Below are 25,085 nucleotides of genomic sequence, written 5' to 3'. Positions count from 1 at the left end.
TGTGAAACTAGCCTTATTCCACAGAAAGACACATTTTTTTTAAATATTAAAGCCCGAAAGGACAGGCTCATCTCCCCTCTGTATCAGTCTGTCATTGTTAGTTGGTTTACTGTAAGTGATATCTGTAATTTGTATGTAACCCCTTCTCATGTACAGCACCATGGAATTAATGGTGCTATATAAATAAATAATAATAATGTCAATGAACTGTTGGGATCTATGGACTGGAAACGGATCTGCCTTATTATAAATGAAAGGGTGCATTACCAATGTGATACGTAATGACAGCAAGTCTACACTTCTGGTCTACATGTCTCACTCTGGAAATGGCCCCTGTTATTTAAAAATGTAAAATAAGATTTGGAGGTAGACTCTTCAGGAAATCTGTGTCCGGCCCATAGATCTTATCAACTCAATCACATATTAAGAAAAACATGGATGTCTCAGAAATAAGAAATTGGACTGCAGATCAAGGTAACATTCATCTTTCTATGACCTAGATTCCCATATAGACGGCATATGAGGGTTGATCCAACTGACACATTCCCTTTAATACTGAACATATAAAGGCAGTGCATTCTAGTATAGAAAATAATACACCGGCTTTAGGTGAGAAATACTTACTACATATAGTTGCATTGAGAGTGTGCTAATGAAGCTTCCATTATTGGTAATGACAGCTATATTATTTCCAGCCCTTTAAAGAGAAATATATGTCATTGCTACTTAGAAAACAATAAAATATGATATAAAGAGCATTTTAGCTGAGATAAATTATACAGTAAGGCAATTCCTTTCCATGTCTTTTAACAGATCTCATGGACATCAGTGAGGTGGATCTCCTACTCTTGACGATCTTCTACTAGGAGCCAATTATAGCTGAAAGAAGAGTAGATGATTGATATGGCTTGGCTGCGTATTACAATGTTCCATCTATATTGAAATGGTCAGCATGTAATACTAAATGTACACGATCAGGTTACTGAATTTAGATATTTCGGCATTACTCATCATAGTCGGGTCCATAAAATCAAAGTGTACAGCTATACAGTTTCCATTCACAAACAAATAATGTGGGATGAACTAAAGAGCTCAGCCACTTTAAGCATGGCAATGTCATAGGGTGACACTTTTTCTTCTAATCAGAAGAACACTGCCAACCTGAGCACCACCAGCATGCAGAAGCTCGTGGCAGCCAAGCACCCTAGTAGGTGGGTGAAAAATCGTGGGTACAAAATCTGTGTGAGAAGGTGAAACCACTGCCCCTTCCCCTGTGTTACGGCCTTCTGAATCTGCTGTCCAGGAAGCAGGCGCTGATGCCTCCAGCCCACAACCTGCGGTTGCGCAGAAACAATAGTCAGCAACCACGTCCAGTTCCTTGTCCCAGTGCAGCGTTCAGTTGTCCCTGCCCAAGACATCTCACAGGAAGCAAAAATATTCACCCACCCACAGGCCCAAATGCTAAACATCCACATTGCCATATTGCTAGCCTTGTGTCAGGAACACCGCACTGCACTTGCTCACTGAGCCAGTACGCGTGTCCTGAGTACAAAAACAGTGCTCAAAGATACCTGTGGAGCAGGGCAGCAGCAGTGACGATGCGTGCTTCAGACTCACAGGACCTGAAGCACGTGACTGCTGGGGGTGTGGCCTAAGCTCCACAGAGCTAGGAGCTGAGGAAAACTCCTAGAAAGGTAACTACGGGACAAGTTACCAAGGGCATTGACAGGGACGTAAGCCAGATCAAGCCGGGGTCAAAGCACGAGATTGCACAACAGTACCAAAGGGTTAGACAGAGCGGATAGTCAGGACATAGCAATAGGTCAGAAAACCAGAACAGGCAATAGACAGTACAATATGGGCAAACGGTAATGGAGTAACGATAGCCAAGCCAAGAGGTCAGAACCGGAGATGACAATAGTACAAAAATGTGAGACAGAGAACAGAGTGAGAGGACAGACCGGGTCATACATGGGAATCAAACAAGCAATGCAGTATATAAGCACACCAGGGGTCAGACACACAGCCAGAATAACAGTATAGCTGACAGGGAATCCTAGCCTGGAGTGAGTATAAATACCCCTCCCAGATACAAAGGGAGGCCAGCAAAATTAACACTGAGAAAACAGAACATTAACCATGTCCTAACCATGACACCTTTGAAATGTTGCCATTTTGTCTTATGGAAACAGAGTCTTTCCACCACCTCTTGGTGGTGGCAGCCTCACGGTACTTGATTCCCAGCCGCCACTATTTTTTCAGGTGTGCAGTCACCACGTTACAGAAGCACGTTTTACACAATATCAGCCATGCTCTGACCAATGCAGTCAAAGGGAAGGTCCACTTAAAAGAAGATATGTGGACAAGTTCTTGTGGACAGGGATGCTACATTTCTCTGACAGCACACTGGATAAACCTGGTGGAGTCTGGGACCGAGTCAGAGACTGGCACTTCAGACATTACCCACACCATGAAAAGCAGGCCCAACTTCCATCATGGGTTCAGACTCCTTGTTTGCCAGTTCATGTCTCTACTCCTTTTCATCCTCAGCTGAGCTAGCCTCCCCATTACTCCCCAGCTGGGAGATCTGCAGCACTGCCTTGGCAAACAGAAGCACGCCCTATTGTAGCTCTTCTGCTTAGGTGATAAATGTCATAATGCAGAAGAGCTGTTGAAAGAGATAAAAGACCAGACCGATCAGTGGCTCTCCCTGCTGAACCTCCAAACAGGTCTGGTTGTGTGCAATAATGGGCATAACTCGGTGGTTTTAAAGCTCAGTAAGCTGGTCACATTCCATGCATGGCCCCTCGCTAAACTTGGCTGTACAGCAGTTTTTAAAAACATAACCTGAGTTGCTGGACCTACTTTCCAAGGTGTGCCGTGTCATTACCCATTTTCGAAAGTCATCTCCAGCTTTTGGTGGTCTAGCTATGCTGCAGCAGTGGTTTAATTTGCTTAGTCAGCGACTGACTTGTGACCTGCCCTCACGCTGGAATTCAACCTTTCATATGTTGACAAGGCTTAGTGAGCAGCAGAGAGCAGTGTCTGAATTCTAGCTTCTCAATGCCGAGTGTGTTATGAATGAGTCACCGAAGGAGGAAAAAACAAAAATACAAGCTAAGTCCAGAAAACCGGAGAGGTTGGTAGCTATCGGATTGCAGACCCCTGATCCTATCCACAACAACTATCAGTAGCCGTGGGGGGTTCCTACGATGCCCTAGACCCCTCGATCACAGCCGGAGAACTAAATAGGCCTAAAGAAAGAAAGGGGAAATCTAAACTGCCCCAGAGCAGACCCCAAAGCAATAGGCAGCCCCCAACAAATAATGACGGTGAAGCAAGATGAAAACACTAACACAGATTGAGCAAACGATGGGGCCCAAGCTAACTAAAAAGGACAGGATAGAAAAGCTGCTGTCTGCAATCCGTAAAAAACCCTACCAAAAAATGTCCCAACCTTCTGATAGGAAAAACAGGCCCTGAAGTCGCTAGGACTTCAAAAAGACTATATCAGCACTCAGGTAAATTTTGAAGACAGAGCAAAGAGACAAACTGATCAGAGACAAAAATGGAACTCAGCACACCCCCGACCGGGGATGGCTGAACTCCAAAAAACAAGGTAAACAAAACAAAACTAATAAGTTCAATAGCAGAGCAAAAACTTATCTTTGGGAAGCAGGAAACAGACTGGTCTCCAAGAATCCAGCAGAGAAATCACCAGCGACTCAGAAGGGCATCGGCTGCCTTATATCCAGTCAGAATTTACTGTTACCCAGTCATCATCTACCAGATCAGGTGTTTGGTAATCAGCCTCACTACCTTCCTTCACCAGAAGAGGGAGTTCATCAGACATCGACGGTGAAGGGGAAAATGAACTCACAACAGTACCTCCCCCTTGAGGAGGGGTCACCGAACCCTCATCCACGCCACCAGGGCGATCAGGATGGGCCCGATGAAAGGCACGAACCAATCTTTTCGGCATGAATATCGGATGCAGGGACCCAAGAATTATCCTCCTGGCCATAACCCTTCCATTTAACCAAATACTGGAGTCTCCGTCTAGCCAGGCGAGAATCCAGTATCTTCTCAACCTCATATTCCACATTACCTTCAACCAATACCGGGTCAGGAGGTGCCACCACAGGAACTACTGGCTCAACAAACCTCTTTAACAGAGACTTATGAAACACGTTATGGATCTTAAATGTAACAGGAAGAGCCAATCGAAAAGAGACTGGATTAAGAATCTCCAAAATCTTGTAAGGTCCAATAAATCTAGGTTTAAACTTTGGAGAAGCCACTTTCATAGCGATATTCTTTGATGACAACCAAACCATATCACCCACCTTAAACTGGGGACCAATGGTCCTATGCCGGTTGGAAAACCGCTGGGCCTTTTCCTGGGAAAGAGACAACTTATCCACCACTTGGTCCCAGATCTGGTGCATTCTCTCCACCACAGTGTCAACACCTGGGCAGGCAGAAGGCTCCACCTGCCCTGAAGAGAATCGAGGATGAAACCCAAAGTTACAAAAAAAAGGTGACATCAAAGTGACAGAACTAGCTCTATTATTTAAAGCAAATTTGGCCAAGGGCAAAAATGAAACCCAATCATCCTGATCAGCAGAAATAAAACATATCAAATACGACTCCAAAGTCTGGTTTGTTCTCTCCGTCTGCCCATTGGTCTGAGGGTGAAACGCAGAGGAGAAGGACAACTGAATTCCCAGCTTGGAACAGAAAGTCCTCCAAAATCTAGACACAAACTGAACTCCTCTGTCAGATACAATGTTCTCAGGAATCCCGTGCAAGCGAACCACCTGTTGCAAAAACAAGGGCACCAACTCTGAGGAAGATGGCAACTTAGGGAGTGGTACAAAATGGACCATCTTAGAGAATCTATCACAAATCACCCAAATAACAGTCATTCTCTGAGAGACAGGCATATCAGAGATAAAAATCCATTGAAATATGGGTCCATGGCCTCCTGGGCACCGGCAAAGGCATCAACAAGCCACTAGAGGGAGAACAAGGTTTAGGCTGGGAGCAAGTCCCACAGGACTGCACAAAATTCCTGACATCATGAGACAAGGCGGGCCACCAAAAAGACCGACTCACCAGATCTCTAGTACCAAAAATACCTGGATGACCAGCCAATGCAGAGCAATGAACTTCAGACATCACTCTTTTCCTCCACTGGTCAGGAACATACAATTTTCCAATGGGACAATGCTCAGGTTTGTCCTCCTGAAACTCTTCCAGAGCACGTCTCAAATTGGGCGAGATGGCAGAAAAAACTACCCCCTCAACTAAGATGGTAGCAGGCTTGGTCACAACAGGAGAATCAGCAAAGAAACTCCTAGAGAGGGCGTCTGCCTTGACATTCTTAGTGCCTGGAAGAAAAGAGACCACAAAATCAAAACGTGTGAAAAACAAGGCCCACCTAGCCTGTCTAGGATTCAAGCGTTTGGCCGACTCCAGATAAATCAAATTCTTGTGGTCAGTAAGGACCACGACTTGATGTTTAGCTCCCTCCAACCAATGTCTCCACTCCTCAAATGCCCATTTCATGGCTAACAGTTCCCGATTCCCCACATCATAGTTATGTTCGGATGGGGAGAACTTTCGGGAAAAGAAAGCACAGGGATTCATTTTAGATGTTACAGGATCTTATTTGGGACAAAACAGCTCCTGCACCAATCTCAGAAGCGTCCTCCTCTACCTGAAAAGGTAGTGAGACATCAGGTTGCCGCAAAACCGGACCAGAAGTGAACCTTCGCTTCAGCTCCTGAAAGGAAGAAACAGCCTCCGGAGACCAATTCAGCACATCAGCACCCTTCTTAGTCAAATCAGTCAATGGTTTGGCAATACCAGAAAAATTAGCTATAAATTTACGATAAAAATTAGCAAAACCCCAAAATTTCTGAAGGGCCTTCAAAGAAGTGGGCTGAACCCAATCATAAATGGCCTGTACCTTGGCCGGGTCCATTTCGATAGTTGACGGAGACAAAATAAATCCCAAAAATGAAATCCTCTGTACACCAAAAAGGCATTTTGATCCTTTGACATACAGGGAATTCTCCCTCAAAATCCGGAACACAGTCCGAACATGTTCCACATGAGAGTCCCAATCCTTGGAAAAGATCAAAATATCATCCAGATAGATGATCAAAAATTTATCTACCAAGTCTCGGAAAATATCATTCATGTAGCACTGGAAGACAGAAGGGGCATTAGTGAGCCCAAAAGGCATCACCAGGTACTCAAAATGTCCCTCCGGAGTATTAAACGCCGTCTTCCATTCATCCCCATGCTTAATGAGAATAAGATTATACGCCCCCCTGAGGTCAAGCTTTGTAAACCAGCAAGCACCTTTAACTCTGGAGAATAGATCAGAAATCAGGGGTAACGGATACTGATATTTATCAGTAATTTTGTTGAGGGAACGATAGTCAATACAAGGCCTTAATGACCCATCTTTCTTAGCCACGAAAAAAAAACCCAGCACCTAAGGGTGAAGAGGATGGTCTAATATGACCCTTCTCCAACGACTCCTTAATATAGGATCGCATAGCCTCGTGCTCGGGTACAGATAAATTGAAAAGTCGACCCTTGGGAAATTTACACCGAGGGCTCAGCTCAATTGCACAGTCATAACTCCTATGAGGAGGCAAAGACACAGACTCATTCTCACTAAATACATCATAATAATCAGCCAAATAGTCAGGAACATCATGCGACTGGGGAGAGGTGGAGAAAACAGGAGCATCACTAAGGGCACACCGACAACCCCAACTCACCACAGACACAGATTTCCAATCCAAAACTGGATTATGGATTTGCAACCAGGGAAACCCCAGAACAATGGTATCATGCAAATTATGCAGCACCAAAAATCTGCAATTCTCTTGATGGTCTGGGGCGACCCGCATTACCACCTGGGTCCAAAACTGAGGTTTATTCTTCGCCAAAGGAGTAGCATCAATACCCCTCAAAGGGATAGGCGTCTGCAGAGGTGTCATAGGAAATCCACAACGTTTAGCAAAATCCAAGTCAATCAGGTTCAGAGCTGCTCCCGAATCCACAAAAGCCTTAGCGGAAAATGTGGACAGGGAGCAGATCAGAGTAATTGCCAGAAGAAACTTAGGTTGAACACCACCCACAGCAAATGTGTGTGCAAAACGTTTCTCTCGTTTAGGGCAGACAGAAATAATATGCGAGGCATTACCACAGAAGAAACACAGCTTATTACACCTTCTGAACTCCTGACGTTGCGCCCTAGACAAAACTCTATCACATTGCATAGGTTCAGACATTTGTTCAACAGGTGGCAACACCTCTCGTGCGGTTTTCACGCAAACGCCGATCAACCTGAATGGCTAATGACATAGAATCGTCAAGACCAGAGGGAACAGGAAATCCCACCATAGTATCTTTTACGGTTTCTGACAAACCCTTCCGAAAGAGAGCTGCCAAGGCACCATCATTCCAGGTAGTAAGGACCGCCCACTTTCGGAATTTTTGACAGTACAACTCTGCAGAATCCCGACCCTGGCTCAATGCCAACAGGGCCTTTTCAGCCTGATCAATAGCATTAGGTTCATCATACAACAACCCCAAGGCTTGAAAAAATGCATTCACATTAGTAAGAATAGGATCATCAGGTTTCAAAGAAAACGCCCAATCCTGGGGATCGCCGCGCAGCAAAGAGATGACAATTTTAACCTGCTGCCTGGAGCTCCCCGACGAGTTAGGCTTCAAGGCAAAAAATAATTTACAATTATTCTTAAAATTCAAAAATTTAGACCGATCCCCAAAAAACACAACAGGAGTAGGGATCTTTGGTTCAGCAGCATGTGAATGAGCAAGATAGGCGGGAATTCCCCGTACTTCAGCAGTGAGCTGCTCCACACGATCAGACAATTGCTTCATCTCCATTGAGAAAGAAAAAAAAATTCCCCCTATGGCCTCAGAGCATAGAGGAAAAAATATACACAAAAAAAAATTCTGACAAACTCTTTTTTTTTTACAATTCTTTCCTGCTATTGAGTACCCTAGGATCTGCGGTATGGCTGGTGATTCTGTTATGAGTGAGTCACCGAAGGAGGAAAAAACAAAAATACAAGCTAAGTCCAGAAAACCGGAGCGATTGGTAGCTATCGGATTGCAGACCCCTGATCCTATCCACAACAACTAACAGTAGCCGTGGGGGGTTCCTACGATGCCCTAGACCCCTCGATCACAGCCGGAGAACTAAATAGGCCTAAAGAAAGAAAGGGGAAATCTAAACTGCCCCAGAGCAGACCCCGAAGCAATAGGCAGCCCCCAACAAATAATGATGGTGAAGCAAGATGAAAACACTAACACAGATAGAAAGATAGGTTGAGCAAACGATGGGGCCCAAGCTAACTAAAAAGGACAGGATAGAAAAGCTGCTGTCTGCAATCCGCAAAAAACCCTACCAAAAAATGTCCCAACCGTCTGATAGGAAAAACAGGCCCTGAAGTCGCTAGGACTTCAAAAAGACTATATCAGCACTCAGGTAAATTCTGAAGACAGAGCAAAGAGACAAACTGATCAGAGACAAAAATGGAACTCAGCACACCCCCGACCGGGGATGGCTGAACTCCAAAAAACAAGGTAAACAAAACAAAACTAATAAGATCAATAGCAGAGCAAAAACTTATCTTTGGGAAGCAGGAAACAGACTGGTCTCCAAGAATCCAGCAGAGAAATCACCAGCGACTCAGAAGGGCATCGGCTGCCTTATATCCAGTCAGAATTTCCTGTTACCCAGTCATCATCTACCAGATCAGGTGTTTGGTAATCAGCCTCACTACCTTCCTTCACCAGAAGAGGGAGTTCATCAGACATAGACGGTGAAGGGGAAAATGAACTCACAAAACGAGTGTGTGTGGATAGCTGACATATGTAAGGTTCTTCAAAGCTTTGAGCACTGCACCAAGATGGCGAGCACTGATGGTGCTATTGTCAGCGTAACCAGCCCCATGCTGTGTCTATTAAAACGTTCGCTGAGGAATCTCAAAGAGGAAGCTTTGAATGCCGAGCATGTGGCAATGAAGCAAGATTTTACAGTGGCTGATACCATGCAGTCCAGCCTAAAGGGGGTTTTACACATAGCGATATTGCTAGCAATATCGCTAAAGCATCACCGACGCTTTTCAGGCAGAACAGCCTTTAAAAAGTTATGCAGGAAAGCAGGCAAATCCTTATCTATGACCTCCTCAGGGATCTCTCTTACTCAAACGTTATTCCTGCGCGATCTATTCTCCAAATCATATGTTTTATCACTGACATGAGCCAATTCTTCCTTTAAGGCTTCATTTTCATTGACTAGGGCATTAAAAGAAGTGGCATATTCAGCCATTTTATTCTCTAAATGAGAGGTGTGGTCTCCCAGAGCTAAGATTTCTCCTTTCAGCTCTCTAAGCATATTATGCATGTCCTCTTTTAAAGAAGCTCTCAAAGAGGAAAGAAACTCCTGCATATCCTCCTTAGTGAGTGGGGCAGAGTGGTGTTGATGAATCCCCTCTCTGTCTGCACCTCTCCCAGAGCTCCCAGAGGAGCATGGGGAGCCTGAAGGGGACACAGGCACCATTTTACCTGTTGCTTTGGTGAACTTCCCCGTTGCAAAGAAGTCGGGCTATCTCGATGGAGATCACCTCTTCTGTGATCTGCCTCGTGTCATCATGTGCCTGGGTGTTTGCATAAGCTGCAGGTGAGTAGTTGGAGGAAGCTGGGTGCTGAGTTGAGCCAGGATGGACTGCTAAAGGTCCTGGGCTGCAGGAGCTCTGAAACTATGCAGCTGCTACACTTGCTAGCAGGCCACGCCCCCTTAATTTCAATTTAGCGGGGACAGGCTTTAGCCATATCAGCCATCTTCAGCCTCCTGTCACCCGCTGCTGCTCTGCTGGCACTGGGGTGCACCATAACAGCTGCTTGGTGTGCCACAATTAGTGAAATGCCACTGGCTGGGGGCCTCTGGAGCAGGGGGGGCACTAGGCAGCTGCTGGCCCTGTATGCCAGCAGATGTCAGTGCCTGGGCCAATCGGAGAACCCTCCAGTTCTCTAGTGGGCCAGTCCATCCCTGGCTATAACGTTTCAATTTTATCCATCAACATAGAGATAGAAAGAGTTGTTTTTTGCTAGATAATTTGTAGATATGAGCTACACTATTAATTTTACAATACAGTGTACTACCAAGCATAAATGCCAATTTGGATGAAATGGTGGAACAAAAAACAATTCTGCCATTGTATTTTTGGACTTTGTTTTTACACATTCATTATATAGTAAAAATGACCCCGCAATGTAATTCCTTAGCTCAGCATAAATATGACAACACCAAACTTGTACAGTTTCTTTATTATATTACTTGCTAAAAAATATACAGAACTTTGAAAAACAAAGTACAGTTACATCCATTTGTGCAAAGGAGAAAGTCTACCTAGTCAGACTTGCAATGTACTGTAATAATGTTTCAGGAAAATCTCTTGATATTGTATAAACTAAATGTATTAATCTCAATTATTCAGGCTATGTGTCCACGTTGCAGAAATGCTGCGGAAATGTCCACAGCATTTCCGCAACTCCATGCCGCTGGTAAAACACATGCAGAATTCGCATGCGCTTTCCATCAAAACACAATCGTTTTGCAAGCGTTTTTATCTTGTAGAATGCTAGCGCTTTTCCAAGTGATTTGAAGCATCGCTTGGAAAAGTGATTGACAGATTGGTCACGTTTTGCAGCATCAATAGTAAAAGACAGAATGTTAAAAATAATACAAAAATAAAAATAGAGATATTCTCATCTTCTGATGGCCCCCGGAGTCCTCAGAGGCGCTCCCGGTACGGTCCGTTCCCAGGGATACATTGTGCGAAGGACCTTTGTGATGTAACGGTCGAGTGACCGTGATGTTATCAGGGGTGATTCGTGCAATGCATCCCTGGGAACGGAACTTGCTGGCAGCACCGCTGAGGACTCCGGGGGCTGTCAGAGGGTAAGTATATCCCTATTTTTTATTTTAATTCTATTTTTGACAGGAATATGGTACCCAGGGCATGGAGGAGAGTCTCCTCTCCTTCAGACCCTGGGTACCATCCGTACATGAAGAGCTCACTTTACACATGGTGGGCATAGCCACATGCATAAAGTGAGCGTTTCAATGCAATCCTATGGTGGCAGAATCGCTGAGATTCCACAGAAATAATGGACATGCTGCGGATTTTACCGCTATGCGATTCCGCAGTGGTAAAATCAGCAGCATTGACACAGCAACTGCGGAATCCCATAGGATTGCAAGGGAATGCATTTTTAAGCGTTTTTTAAGCGTTTCCGTGGCCGCAAAAATGCGGCAGAAACGCTAAAAAATTGCAACGTGGGCATAAAGCCTTATAATTAGGGGTGTAAATGAAGTTAAACATAACTTGTTGCTGCTCTCCTTTGCAACTTACACATCCAGTCGCGTGTTGTTCATAATGTATTCCAGTGGATAACTGCAGGAATACAAATACTTCAGTTCTGGGCTCCGGGTGATGACTCCCACAGTTGGATCTTTTGACTTTATTATTCCACTGATATTAACAGTTTGGATTGAGGAAAAAGGACTGAAAATACCCTCACCAACTGCACTGGTTATCTAGGACAAAGAAAAAAATGCAATTACATATCAATATGTATATCTAATGAATAATTTCAAATTTTCCACTGGATAACGAGCCAATGATTTTCTAAAACACTTTTGTGGCAAGGACAGTCATATATATATATATATATATATATATATATAGTGTATATATATATTATATATATATAAAGTTATATACATATACTGTATAGACATGCTCAAAAAAATAAAGGGAACACAAAAATGCCACATCCTAGAAATCACTGTATGAAATATTCCAGTTGCAAATCTTTATAAATTTCTTAGTGGAATGCATTGGTACAATAAAACATAAAATTGATAAATATAAATCAAAATTAATATCCCATGGAGGTCTGGATTTGGAATGGTACTCAAAATCAAAGTGGAAAATCAAATTACAGGCTGACCCAAATTCAGTGGAAATGCCTCAAGACAAGGAAATGATTCTCAGTAGTGTGTATGGCTTCCACGTGTCTGTATGACCTCTCTACAATGCCTGGGAATTGTCCTGATGAGTCGGCGGATGTTTTCCTGAGGGATCTTCACCCAGACCTAGATTAAAGCATCAGTAAACTTGTGGACAGTTTGTGGCACAACATGGCGATGGTGGATGCATTGAGACATGATGTGCCAGATGTGCTTGATTTTATTCAGGTCTGGGTAATGGGCAGGCCAGTCCATAGCATCAATGCCTTCATCATGTAGGAACTGCTAAGATTGTTTTTCATTCTGCGCTGTAGTATGTATTCTGGGGCATGCGCAGTGACCTCTGCCCGTCCTCTTTCATGACTTCCTGGCCTTCCTATCGCACCTGCATGGACGCGTGGCCAGAGATCCTGCCCTGCAGTCGCTTATGATTTAATCGCACTGTGGGGCTAGGAATCTTGGGCATGAGAGCCGCAGATAACTACTGCGCATGCCCAAAATTCCCAGCCCTGCAGTGTGAATAAATCAACGACTGCGAGGCGGGATCTCTGGCCGAGCAATAGGAAGGCCAGGAAGTCATGAGAGAGGACAGGCAGAGGTCACTGCGCATGCCCCAGAATACATACTACAGCGCAGAATGAAAAACAATCTTAGCAGGCAAATGGGTATCATTATTTAAATAGAAAACAAAGTATGTAGATACAGTCATTCATTGATACCCCAAATAATGGACAAATACGTGGACTTATCGCAATATAGCATATAAACCACAACCACACAAAAGAAACGATCATAAAGTCCGAGAATGGTCAAAGATATATCAAATTTTATTGAATTAATTCATAAAAATAGTAGCAAGTGTAAGGTAGTATACACCAAAGTGCTATGTGCAGTACAAGAAACACCAAACAAACGGGACTCCAGTGTGTTGTCTCAAAGAATACTAAAAATATCTAGCATTATTATATATAGGGATGACAAAGACACCTCCACTTATAATACTATAATGTATATCTAAATTCCCTCAAAAATATTTAGCAATATTGCGCTAGTTGGATCACCGATACAGCAATCATTGTCATGCCCCCTGACGAAGGCTCGCCGAAACGCGTGTCGGGGTGACGCGGGTTCGTGACTGTCTCCATTCCCTCTTGTCATCATCTTCCTAGCGGCCTGGTGATTGTTACTAGGTATGTACTGTGAGCCATTGGGCCCTATTGGTGGTTATACTATATGCCACAATGATTGCTGTATCGGTGATCCAACTAGCGCAATCGTGCTAAATATTTTTGAGGGAATTTAGATATACATTATAGTATTAAAAGTGCAGGTGTCTTTGTCATCCCTATTAATAATAATGCTAGATATTTTTAGTATTCTTTGAGACAACACACCCGTGTCCCATTTGTTTGGTGTTTCTTGTACTGCACATAGCACTTTGGTGTATACTACCTTACACTTGCTACTATTTTTATGAATTAATTCAATAAAATTTGATATATCTTTGACCATTCTCGGACTTTATGATCGTTTCTTTTGTGTGGTCGTGGTTTATATACTACAGCGCAGGTGCCAGGATTTGAAAAGAAAAATGAATAGGCGGAGCAAACAACGCCGGAAGACATGAGTGATGGATGTGCGGCATCTCAGTCAGATGGGGAAAGACCTGCCCCCCTGTCAAATATCAGGTATGTCCTCCTTGCAGTAGCTTGAAGGCTTTGATGCAAATTTGGCTGATATTTGATACTGCTAATGCTCTCCACCTTGACTAAAGCACTAGTTTAAGCTGCAGAAAAGCAGCTCCAAAGAATAATGCTGCCTTAACCATGCTTTACTGTGGGTATGGTATTTCTTATAACCTTTATGTTACACTGTACATTGCTGTACAGAAGATTATGAAAATTATGGGACATTGTTGTCACATGCAGTACATAACTAGCACTTTCTAGAAATTCCTGTGGCTTTTTTAATGCTGCTGTACGCCTCTTGGCAGCCTCCTGGACCAATTTTTTGCCTTTTCATTTTCAATTTGAAGGAAAGTTCATTTCTCACTTTTGTGTCAAATTTATACCACATTTTGATGACCACCTTCACAATGTTCCATAATATATCTAATGCTTTGGAAATGTAATGCAGACTTGGACTTAAAAAAAAGATTAATTTGTTAGGTGCCAAATATTTTGAATGCAAATGTCTCCACAACAGTGAGATGAAATTAAACAAAAAAGTTTTAACTATTCTCTTGCCACTATTGCACCTTGTGTCTATTTCAAAATGAAAAATTTAGTTATAGGACCTCTTTAAATGTGATGAAAATTCTGAAATTATTCTTCTTGGTGTGATTTTTTTAGAAGACAGAAACTTGACATTTTTACAGTTGTGTGTAAAGTTAATATTTCCACTTTATATAAATCTAAAAATATACACAGATAGTTCTTAGGTTATAAACTAAGTTCTGTAAGTTTGATTGTAAATTTAATTTGTCTATACAATTATTATTTTAACTGAAATAGGGCCTGGAAAAAAATCTATTGCTCATCTCATCGCTGACCTTTCCAGCCACCCCACTATTCATGGCCTGCCCTATCTGGTCCTCTTTTCCCTAACATAGCATGAAGAATATCAAGCCTCCTCACTTAAATTCTGGACATCTGGCCACATCTGAGCCTCAGACGCTACTGAGCATCATAAGTTCATAATGTCAACATTGGGACCTTATGTCACACAATAAACTCTGGCACCTGGCTGTGGCTAGAAATTCTAGTCTACAAAGAATGAGACAGAGATGCACCATGCAAACTTGGAAAAAAGAGGACTGGACAGCAGCTGGCCACAGAGGGGAGCAATGATGGTGAACATTTGCTTTTTTAAACATCTGACGTTTGTATCTAGGGGTTTTACGTAAGTCAGATGTACATAAGTCAATAACTGACTGTAAATATAAAAAAATTATGAAAATGAACAAATGAAAGTCAGACATTACTTTTCAACCATGCTACCACAGAATTAAAAAAAACTAATGAAATAAACCTGGACAGAAATGATGGTACCCTTAACTTAATATTTTGTTGCACAATCTTTTGAGACAATCCCTGCAATCAAACGATTCCTGTAACTGTCAATGAGACCTTTGCACCTCTCTACAGGTATTTTGACTCACTCCTCAAGAGCAAACTGCTCTGATTGTCTCGTGTTTGAAGGTTGCCTTTTCCAGACAGCATGTTTCAGCTCTTTCCAAAGATGCTCAATAGGATTTAGGTCAGGGCTCATAGAAGGCCACTTCAAAACAGTACAATGTTTTCCTCTTAACCATTCTTGGGTGTTTTAACTGTGGGTTTTGGGTTATTATCCTGTTGCAAGACCCATGACCTATGACTGAGTCCAAGCTTTATGACACTGGGCAGCACATTTCTCTCTATAATCCCTTAATTGTCTTGAGATTTCATTGTACCCTGCACAGATTCTAGACACCCTCTGCCAGATGCAGCAAAGCAGCCCCAGAACATAACAGAGCCTCCTCCATGCTTCACAATAGGGATGGTGTTCTTTTCTTGATATGCTTCATTTTTCCATCTGTGAACCTAGAGCTGATGTACCTTGCCAAAATGTTCTATTTTTGTCTCATCTGTCCATAGGACCTTCTACCAGAAGCTTTGTGGCTTGTCAATATGTAGTTTGGCAAATTCCAGTCTGGCTATTTTATGATTTTTTTTTCAACAATGGTGTCCTCCTTGGTCGTCTCCCATGAAGTCCACTTTGGCTCATACAATGACCCATGGTGCAATATGACAATGATATTCCATGAGCTAATATGCGTATATTCATTACTTTAATGTGAGGCACCACTGACCGCTGAGCACAGGAAGAGCTGCGGCACCAGAGACCATCTGAGAAGCAGGTACTGCAGAGACCGCGCCAGGAGGGGATGAGTATGATCTGACAGCCATGCTCCCCCTCCCCCGCCGACCCCCTGGGACAATGCAATGACTCGAGTATAAGCTGAGAGGGGGCACTTTCAGCCTAAAAAAAGGGCAGAAAATCTCAGCTTATGCTCAAGTATATACTGTAATTAATTTGCATTTTATTGCATTAAATAAGTATTTGGTACAATAAAAAACATAACCTAATAATTGGTACACAAATCTTTGTTTGCAATTACAGAGGTCAGAAATTTCCTGTAGTTCTTGGTCAAGTTTGCACACATTGCAGCAGGGATTTTGGCCCATATAATGCTGCACAATGGTTAATGGTGGCCCATAACATGCTCCATATTAATATATGCCCCATATAATAATGCTGCACAAAGGTTATTGGTGGCCCTTAACATGCTCCATATATGCCCCATATAATAATGCTGCTGCGATTTAAAAAAAAAAAAAAAAAGACATAATGACCTCTCCTTATGGCATCCTTATGGCATCCTTATGGCATGGCTGGCTCACCCTCCCCCAGTGCTACTCACCCTCCTGGAGTCTGCATATCCGGCTCTGCTACATCTCAGTCCCGGCATCTGTATTTCCCTTCCTGTCTTCTTCCTGTCTGGTCACATGGTACCGCTCATTAAAGTCATTATTATGCGGCTCCACCCCCATGAGAGTGGAGACACATCCATATTCATGACTTTAATGAGCGGTACCATGTGACCGCACAGGAAGAAGACAGGAAGTGAAATAGAGACACCGGGACTGAGATGTAGCAGATTCGGATAAGCAGACTCCAGGAGGGTGAGTATCATGTCTCCTGCTCCCCCTCCCTTGCTGGCTTTCAGGTGTATGACTCGTGTATAAGTCGAGAGGGTCTTTTTAAGCCCCAAAAAGGGGCTGAAAAACTCAGCTTATGCACGAGTATATACGGTATATGAGTTTAATTTTTTTTTATTAAAGAACTGGAATGAATTAACTTTTTGATGATATTCTAATTTTGTGAGAAGCACCTGCATCTGCCATAAATCTTGAGTGATGCAATCACATTACTGCTATCGATTTTTATTAGACACATAAAATTAGGATTTTTTTTACTACTAAAACATCTTTTGACATGTTTATATGTTACATATTTGAGAGACTGAAAAATTACGCGAAAATATGACATGATAAACGGAATATTCAAGCAAATTGTTTTTAGCACGTATTACACAAATTATGTAAAAATTGAAACCTTACCTGGAATGAACTTCTACAAGTTGAACTGTCATTGATTGAAAAAACAAACTTCAAGAACGGTACTGAATCCATTGCTCCAGATAAATCAATTGCACCCTGACAACTTGGGTTAGAAAAAACGTCATTCATATAAAGTTGGCTTTCATTATACCCAGCAAAGTAAATGGGGCACAAGTAAATGTAGAGTTCAATTTCTTGTGGACCGCACGTCACTAAGATGTCATTATAGTCTGCAAGAAAAATGAAAATTGTATATATTGAAAATAAAATTCTGCTAATATTTTGACAAATAAATTTATGGGAAAATATTTTATAATCAAAAAGTCATTAGCCTACTAAAAAAAATCTTATTAACAGAATGTGCTAAAAAGTCCTACCAAGGAATATGGCACCAGATTTTTCATTACCTATAAGGCACCATCTTCCGGAAGGTTCTTTAAACTTAAAGGAAAAATGTCACCAGATTACAAAGCAAAAACCTGCTGTCAGATTCCCTTTTAATATGTGTTAATTTCTTCATCTAGAACACTGAATTTACCGAGCAGATCCAGTTGATTTAATTTTCAACATATTGCTGGTGGCTTAATGATGCCTGCTTATCAAATCATTTCACCATGTTAGAAAAGTTGTTTTGTTGTTTTGTAACCTCATACAGTTCATTGCTACTCTAATGCCTGACTATCAGATTTTTTTGTCAGTGGAAGCATTTGACCAGCTCTTAGAGTGGTTCTCTGTTCTTGCAAAGTTATAATAGTTACTTGCCAAGAACGACCCTCTTTGTCATTCATATGCCATAACAAGGAAACCCTTTGTAATGTCATACATTGGTGAATTTTTACAGAAACATTAAAAATACTTAATGTTATGTTGTGCATAGATTTAGTGAAAAATAAAAATGCTGCTAATTCTGTGCTTCTCCAGCCTGAGTGTCAGGTGCTTGACACTATAATGTACTGTATTCCTCAGCAATTGCTGTCACCACTAATTAGCTCATTAGTTATAATAAGGTCACTGATAGTAAATGCTAAAATCTATTAGCAGAACATATCATTTATAACCTGCTACAAATAGCTGTAGGTGTACATTTTGTAAATGAGAAAAAAAAGTTACATATTAAAAGGGGAATAAAACTAAGGCAATGCAGATACTCAAGATTTTGCAAAATATTTGGTTTGTACAATCCATGATCATTGTACAGTGGCAGCTGGACAAGTCATGAGAGATATGTGTCCCCGTGGTAGCAAGCCTCAGTGATGTAGGACCTTGAGAAGCAGGCTCCAGCACACGTGGTGCCGAGAGGTGTTTTAATAGGCCCGGATTATATGTCCAGGTTTTGCAAGCAGCTGAAAGTGGGATAAGCGCTCCTCACTTTCCACCAGTCCAGGTCTTGGAATGTTCAATTTAAGGCAGCTGGTGTTGTATCACTTGGCCTGTGTGTGTAAAAGGTGTGGAGGCCTTGTACGTGTGGCTCAGACCCTGCCGGAGTCTGAGAGTGAAAGTTTAACACTGAAATAGGTTAGCTGGTGCTTTATATGGACTAGTTATTTCCCATTTTTGCTCTGTTATACTTTTTTGTACCAGGAAGAGTCTGTTTTATTTAGTTACACTAGACGATTTATGAACATTTAATAAAATGCCATTTGTTTTGAACCAACAAACAGAATCCTTGTGTGTGAACCAGCATCTATCATAGAGCCAGAAGTGTAGCTAGGGGTTTAGCTCAGGAAGTGTGAAACTTCTGAGTGGGCCCCTAACCATGTAACCCTGATTACAACTATGGCAAAGCACCCTAATTGTGGGCATAGAGGAACCGCAGCAGATGACCATGGTATTACTAAAAATAAATCTCTATAAAAAAACAACACTGATATTACCGCCATATGGTGCCCATACAGTGGTAGATACCAATACTGTAGATGATATAGGAGATTAAAGTACAGATATAGATAGAATGGAATCATTCATTTTTCATGTCTTTCCACCTGGCCCAGACTGACACGATAACTTCTTCCAGCCACGACTCGTCTGCAGAAATTAAAAACACACATTAGACTTTTCACATTTCCAGCCCTGTCCCCATCTAGTCTCAATCTACACAATCTGACCATCCTACTGATGCAGCAGTAGCGGGTCAGCGTTGGGGTATGTGCCTCTATTACAACACATGCTGTGTGGTACAATAACTGAGCTCCTCTTACTGTTCCACATAGTAATGCCTGCACTGTGCTCCTTACAAAGTAATAATGCCTCCTTTGTGCCCTCTAATACTTTTTACTCCCTAAAAAATATTAATGCCCTGTGCAAGTGCCATAGAAATTAGTTTCCACGTTTTGCCCCTAGAAAGTGAAAATGTCTCATGTGCATCTTTGACAATCACAATACTCTGAGTGTAACACATAACAATAATGCTTCGTAAGTGCCGACTGAACATTTAATAATGTCCCATGAGTTCATTCATGTACAGCTCCTCTATACATATTATGAGAACTCACAGTTCCCCTATATACAGTATGATGGGCCCACAGCCCACCTCCAAAGTAGTTCTCACACTATTTAATGGACCCCACAGTAACACCAACACTATATAATGGCCCCCACACTGTATAATGGCTTATACAGCAGCCCCAATACTATATAATGGCCCCCAGACTTTATATTGTCCCCTCACAGCAGTCCCCATAGTCTATAATGTCCCCCAAGCTATATAATGGCCCTTTCATTAGCTCCCACACTGTATAATGCCCCCCACACTATATGAGGGCCCCCTACAATGTATGAGGATCTCACCCATACTTTATGGTGTCCCCACAGTCACAAAACATGTTTTAATTAAAAAAAAAAAAAATAATATACGCCACCAAATCCAGGCTCCTAAAAAGTCCACCGGCAAAGCGTGAGTGGACCAATGCGATGTCATGCGCACAGGACATTAGAGTCCTGACTAGTGTTGAGCTTTCCGATACCGCAAGTATCGGGTATCGGCCGATATTTGCCGTATCGGAATTCCGATACCGAGTACCGATACTTTTTTCGTATCGGATACCGGAATCGGAAGTCCAAAATGCAATGAGCCGAAATGACGTCATCATGATGCGCTGTCTGTGCGCATCATGATGCGCCGTCAGTTCGGGCCTTCGGGGGGGCTGTGCCGACTGTCCGGGGGTCTGTACCGGCCTGCCGGTGGTCTGTGCAGGCTCCGGTGGTCTGTGCCGGCCTGCTGGGGGGCTGTGCCGGCCTGCCGGTGGTCTGTGCAGGCTCCGGTGGTCTGTGCCGGCCTGCCGGGGGGCTGTGTCAGCCTGCCGGTGGTCTGTGCAGGCTCCGGGGGTCTGTGCAGGCATCGTCCGATGGGACTACAAGTCCCATCGGGCGATGCCTGCTACCATGACAGTGATTGACACATTAGACAATGATGGGACAGTAGTAGTCCCATCATCCGGCTAATGTGTTGAATGTAAAAAAAAAAAAAAAATTACATGCTACATACATGCTACATACATACAACATGCATACTACATATATACTACATGCAACATGCATACTACATACATGCTACATACTACATGCATGCTACATACATGCTACATACTACATACATGCTACATACATACTACATATATACTACATGCATGCAACATACATACTACATATATACTACATGCATGCAACATACATACTACATATATACTACATGCATGCAACATACATACTACATATATACTACATGCATGCAACATGCATACTACATATATACTACATGTAACATACATACTACATATATACTACATGCAACATGCATACTACATACATGCTACATACTACATGCATGCTACATACATGCTACATACTACATACATGCTACATACATACTACATATATACTACATGCATGCAACATACATACTACATATATACTACATGCATGCAACATACATACTACATATATACTACATGCATGCAACATGCATACTACATATATGCTACATATAGTATGTAGCATGCATGTAGTATGTAGCATGTATGTAGTATGTATGTTACATGTAGTATATATGTAGTATGTATGTTACATGTAGTATATATGTAGTATGTATGTTGCATGCATGTAGTATATATGTAGTATGTATGTTGCATGCATGTAGTATATATGTAGTATGTATGTTGCATGCATGTAGTATATATGTAGTATGTATGTAGCATGTATGTAGTATGTAGCATGTATGTAGCATGCATGTAGTATGTAGCATGTATGTAGTATGCATGTTGCATGTAGTATATATGTAGTATGTATGTTACATGTAGTATATGTAGTATGCATGTTGCATGCATGTAGTATATATGTTGTATGTATGTTGCATGCATGTAGTATATATGTAGTATGTATGTTGCATGCATGTAGTATATATGTAGTATGTATGTTGCATGCATGTAGTATATATGTAGTATGTATGTTGCATGCATGTAGTATATATGTAGTATGTATGTAGCATGTATGTAGTATGTAGCATGTATGTAGCATGCATGTAGTATGTAGCATGTATGTAGTATGCATGTTGCATGTAGTATATATGTAGTATGTATGTTACATGTAGTATATATGTAGTATGCATGTTGTATGTATGTAGCATGTATGTAGCATGTAATTTTTTTTTTACATTCAACACATTAGCCGGATGATGGGACTACTACTGTCTCATCATTGGCTAATGTGTCAATCACTGTCATGGTAGCAGGCATCGCCCGATGGGACTTGTAGTCCCATCGGACGATGCCTGCACAGATCCCAGAAGCCTGCACAGACCACCGGCAGGCCGGCACAGCCCCCCGGCAGGCCGGCACAGACCACCGGAGCCTGCACAGACCACCGGCAGGCCGGCACAGACCACCGGAGCCTGCACAGACCCCCTGGCAGGCCGGCACAGCCCCCCGAAAGGCCCGTACAGACCCCAGAGAGGCTGTACAAGGCAAAAATAGGGTTTTTCTTATTCCGATACCGGAAGTCCCATAGACTTGAATGGGACTTCCGGTATCGGAATCGGCGATACCGATACTTTTTTTTAAGATCGGCCGATCCATTCCGATCCGATATTTTCAAGTATCGGCTGGTATCGCTCAACTCTAGTCCTGACACCACGCAACGATGTCAATGCACCTGGACTCTAAAGTTCTGTGCGTATGCCGGCGCCTCAGCCAGTGTATCACCCTGCCGTTCTGTAAACTGCAGGCTTAAAGTCACATGCATTCTACAAAATGGAGAGCAGCGGTGCAGGGAGACCATGTCACCCTGCAACACCACAAGGCTTAAATCTATCAGTATGCTGTGTATTCCACTACTGTTATGGGCTGGCGGAACGCACCAAATAATATAATGATAGTAGGTGCGTTCGCAGCCCGGGATCTACCGTGCAGAGGTGGCAAAACTGCTGCTTAGTAATGGCGGATGTATATAGCGGTATACAAAGGTCATACGCGGGTTAGCGTCACCCGGTGTGAACAGGAGAGGTCTCTGTTACATCACAGAGCCGCAGTACCGCAAAACTTAAATACCGGAGTCTGTTAGCACTCACAGAGCTCAGCAAGGGGGCGCTCAGAATGTGGTCACGGAACTCTGCCCCAAGGACATAGGGTCAGAGTCCCTCTAGACCATCTGAGCACATGGCGTCACACCTGTGGACACCACTATAAACGCTGACCTTGGAGAAGTGTCGAGCACGTACACCGTGGCATGTAGAGCCAACGGTGGACACTGATTCTAGTCTCTGACTCAGCCTCTACCTACACCTAGACCAGGGCGCTTGACAGGCTAGGCTGCACAACACATGCGTACCAAGGGTAGGGGTTTCCAATGCGTCATTCACCAGAGACATTCATACATGCATACAACACTCACTCGACATGGTCTAATCTTTGTCTATACTAGCGCATGGCCTTGCGGCCATGCGACTCTTTTATAGCAGCGTCCTTCCGGGACCTTCCAGACCTTCCTGAAGGTCCAATCCGAGCTGGAGAAGGACCTGAGCATGTGACCTCCAATCTCCAATGAGAGAACATCCCACGGGCATGCTCAGTGTACCGAAAGGAGGACTTAGTCCCTGGAGTAGCTTGCTTCTGACCAGCCTGTGTTGCTATAGCTGGACCAGATGTGGCAGCAGCAACTAAACCTACAGAGCTGGTCTGAGCAGAGCGCCTGGATCGACGAGTCTGCTGAGCAGCCTCCTGTGCGGCTAGAGAGAAATGGAAGACTGCTGAATGCAAGTCTCGGGATTCTTGCTGTGCAGCGACCGGAACCAGATGCCTATCAACTACAGCTAGGGGTGGTGGCAACTCTGGGTGTCTGCTTCTGAGCAAGAGGCCCTGGAGTGACCATACCCTCTGCCATCTGGTAGCTGCGTTACTGGCGCTTCTGTACACAAAAATGCTTCCGAAGTAACTGTGACTGACAAGCGTCTTCCTACGTTTGTGTGTAAATAGAGACCTATCAGTCACTGTCAGCAGGTGAGGAGAAGCCACCAGGAACCACCTGTACGACTAGTGCACAATGATGATCTGTCCCCAGTAGCTTTTAAAAGTATGGTTTTCTCTGAAACGCTCAGCCTTCCAGAGAAAAACATACCTTGCTGAGATCGTACACCCGGGCCTGATACATTCTACACATGTTTGGGCAATATGTATCAACTGTCAGGTTGTTTATAAAAACTTTATAACAATAATAAGCAGCTTACTTACTATGACATTATTAAATATAATGCAGCTCATGCCATGTTTCTGTATGGGCTTGTTATACTAACAGACCAGGCTCATAATAAGACCCAGACTGTAAGAATAATAAGCCCCCTACCTCCCCATTTCCAGCCTCCACAAATAGCACCAATCACATGCAATGTAGTGCAGAGCACTAAACACTGTCTGGCCGGGTGCACAAAAATCCAGAAGTAGCAGCTCTTTGGAAACAGCGCATGTTCACTGCGTCCAAAGAGCTGCTGCATATTGAACACAGGTTAATCCGCATATGTATTCAATACATTGTATGGGTAAAATTTCTCTTTGAAATCCTATGAAATTCACATGCAGCAGTCTTGAGAGAAGCACCACATGTCTATCTCCGAGAATGATCCACAGGTGTCTGAGGATGCCTAATGGACATGGGAGTTTGACGCTGCGGGTTTGACACTGCAGAAGCACGCAGCTTCAACCTGCAGCAACTCTGGATCGAGTGCACATAACCTAATAGTAAGCCCCGTACACACCCATCTCCAGCCTCCCCAAACAGCATCTATTACATGCAATGTAGTGCAGAACACTAAACAATATAATAATAAGGCCCCCACCCTGTCTTCCTACCACTACCCCTTCAGTTCCCACCATACCTGCATCCTCTCATATTCACCTCACAATGACCATAATTTTTGGCCACCCTCAGATGAAATACGCAGGCAAGTAGTTTATAGATGGCACAAGAGATTTCAGATCGAAGTGCTGCAGGCAAGCAATGAGCATAAGATGTCAGACAGGGCCACACAGTGTCTGAATTAAGTGTAATGTGTGCACTTAGGACCCAAGGGAGGTCCAGCGTGTATGAACCAAAGCAAGCAGGGAGCGGAGCTGACTGTAGCAGTGACAGCCGAGCCTGTCTGAAACTTATCAGGTAAGTTCTAGCCGCACATTACTCTGCACCAAGACTCTGCACCTAGTGGGCAGAGTCTCAAGAAGATAGAGGAGCAGGTATTTTGCTGCGCTCTCCCTGAGTGTTACCTTCTGACTCTTGACAGAAGCAACTGTGGCTCCTGGGTGGCCTCTTCATGTGACAGAGCATGGGGCAATGGCACCTCCTGCTAA

General features: G+C 43.1%; 1 protein-coding gene across 1 annotated transcript in view; it reads right to left on the bottom strand.

Moving 5' to 3' along the window:
- LOC141098446 (zona pellucida-like domain-containing protein 1) overlaps nucleotides 1–25,085 on the bottom strand; it is a 143,331-nt gene that overhangs the window by 19,138 nt on the left and 99,108 nt on the right. The window contains exons 5-7 of the mRNA XM_073586266.1: nucleotides 17,257–17,486; nucleotides 11,475–11,659; nucleotides 625–697 (exon numbers count right to left, since the gene is read on the bottom strand). Of these exons, the coding sequence (XP_073442367.1) occupies nucleotides 625–697; nucleotides 11,475–11,659; nucleotides 17,257–17,486 (488 nt within the window). The remainder of the gene's footprint in view (nucleotides 1–624; nucleotides 698–11,474; nucleotides 11,660–17,256; nucleotides 17,487–25,085) is intronic.

Source organism: Dendrobates tinctorius, unplaced genomic scaffold, assembly GCF_039654945.1.
Source record: "Dendrobates tinctorius isolate UK_male_01 unplaced genomic scaffold, ASM3965494v1 ptg000091l, whole genome shotgun sequence".
Taxonomy (NCBI): domain Eukaryota; kingdom Metazoa; phylum Chordata; class Amphibia; order Anura; family Dendrobatidae; genus Dendrobates; species Dendrobates tinctorius.
Note: the sequence above shows the minus strand (reverse complement) of the source record. Positions and strands in the feature narration are given on the sequence as shown.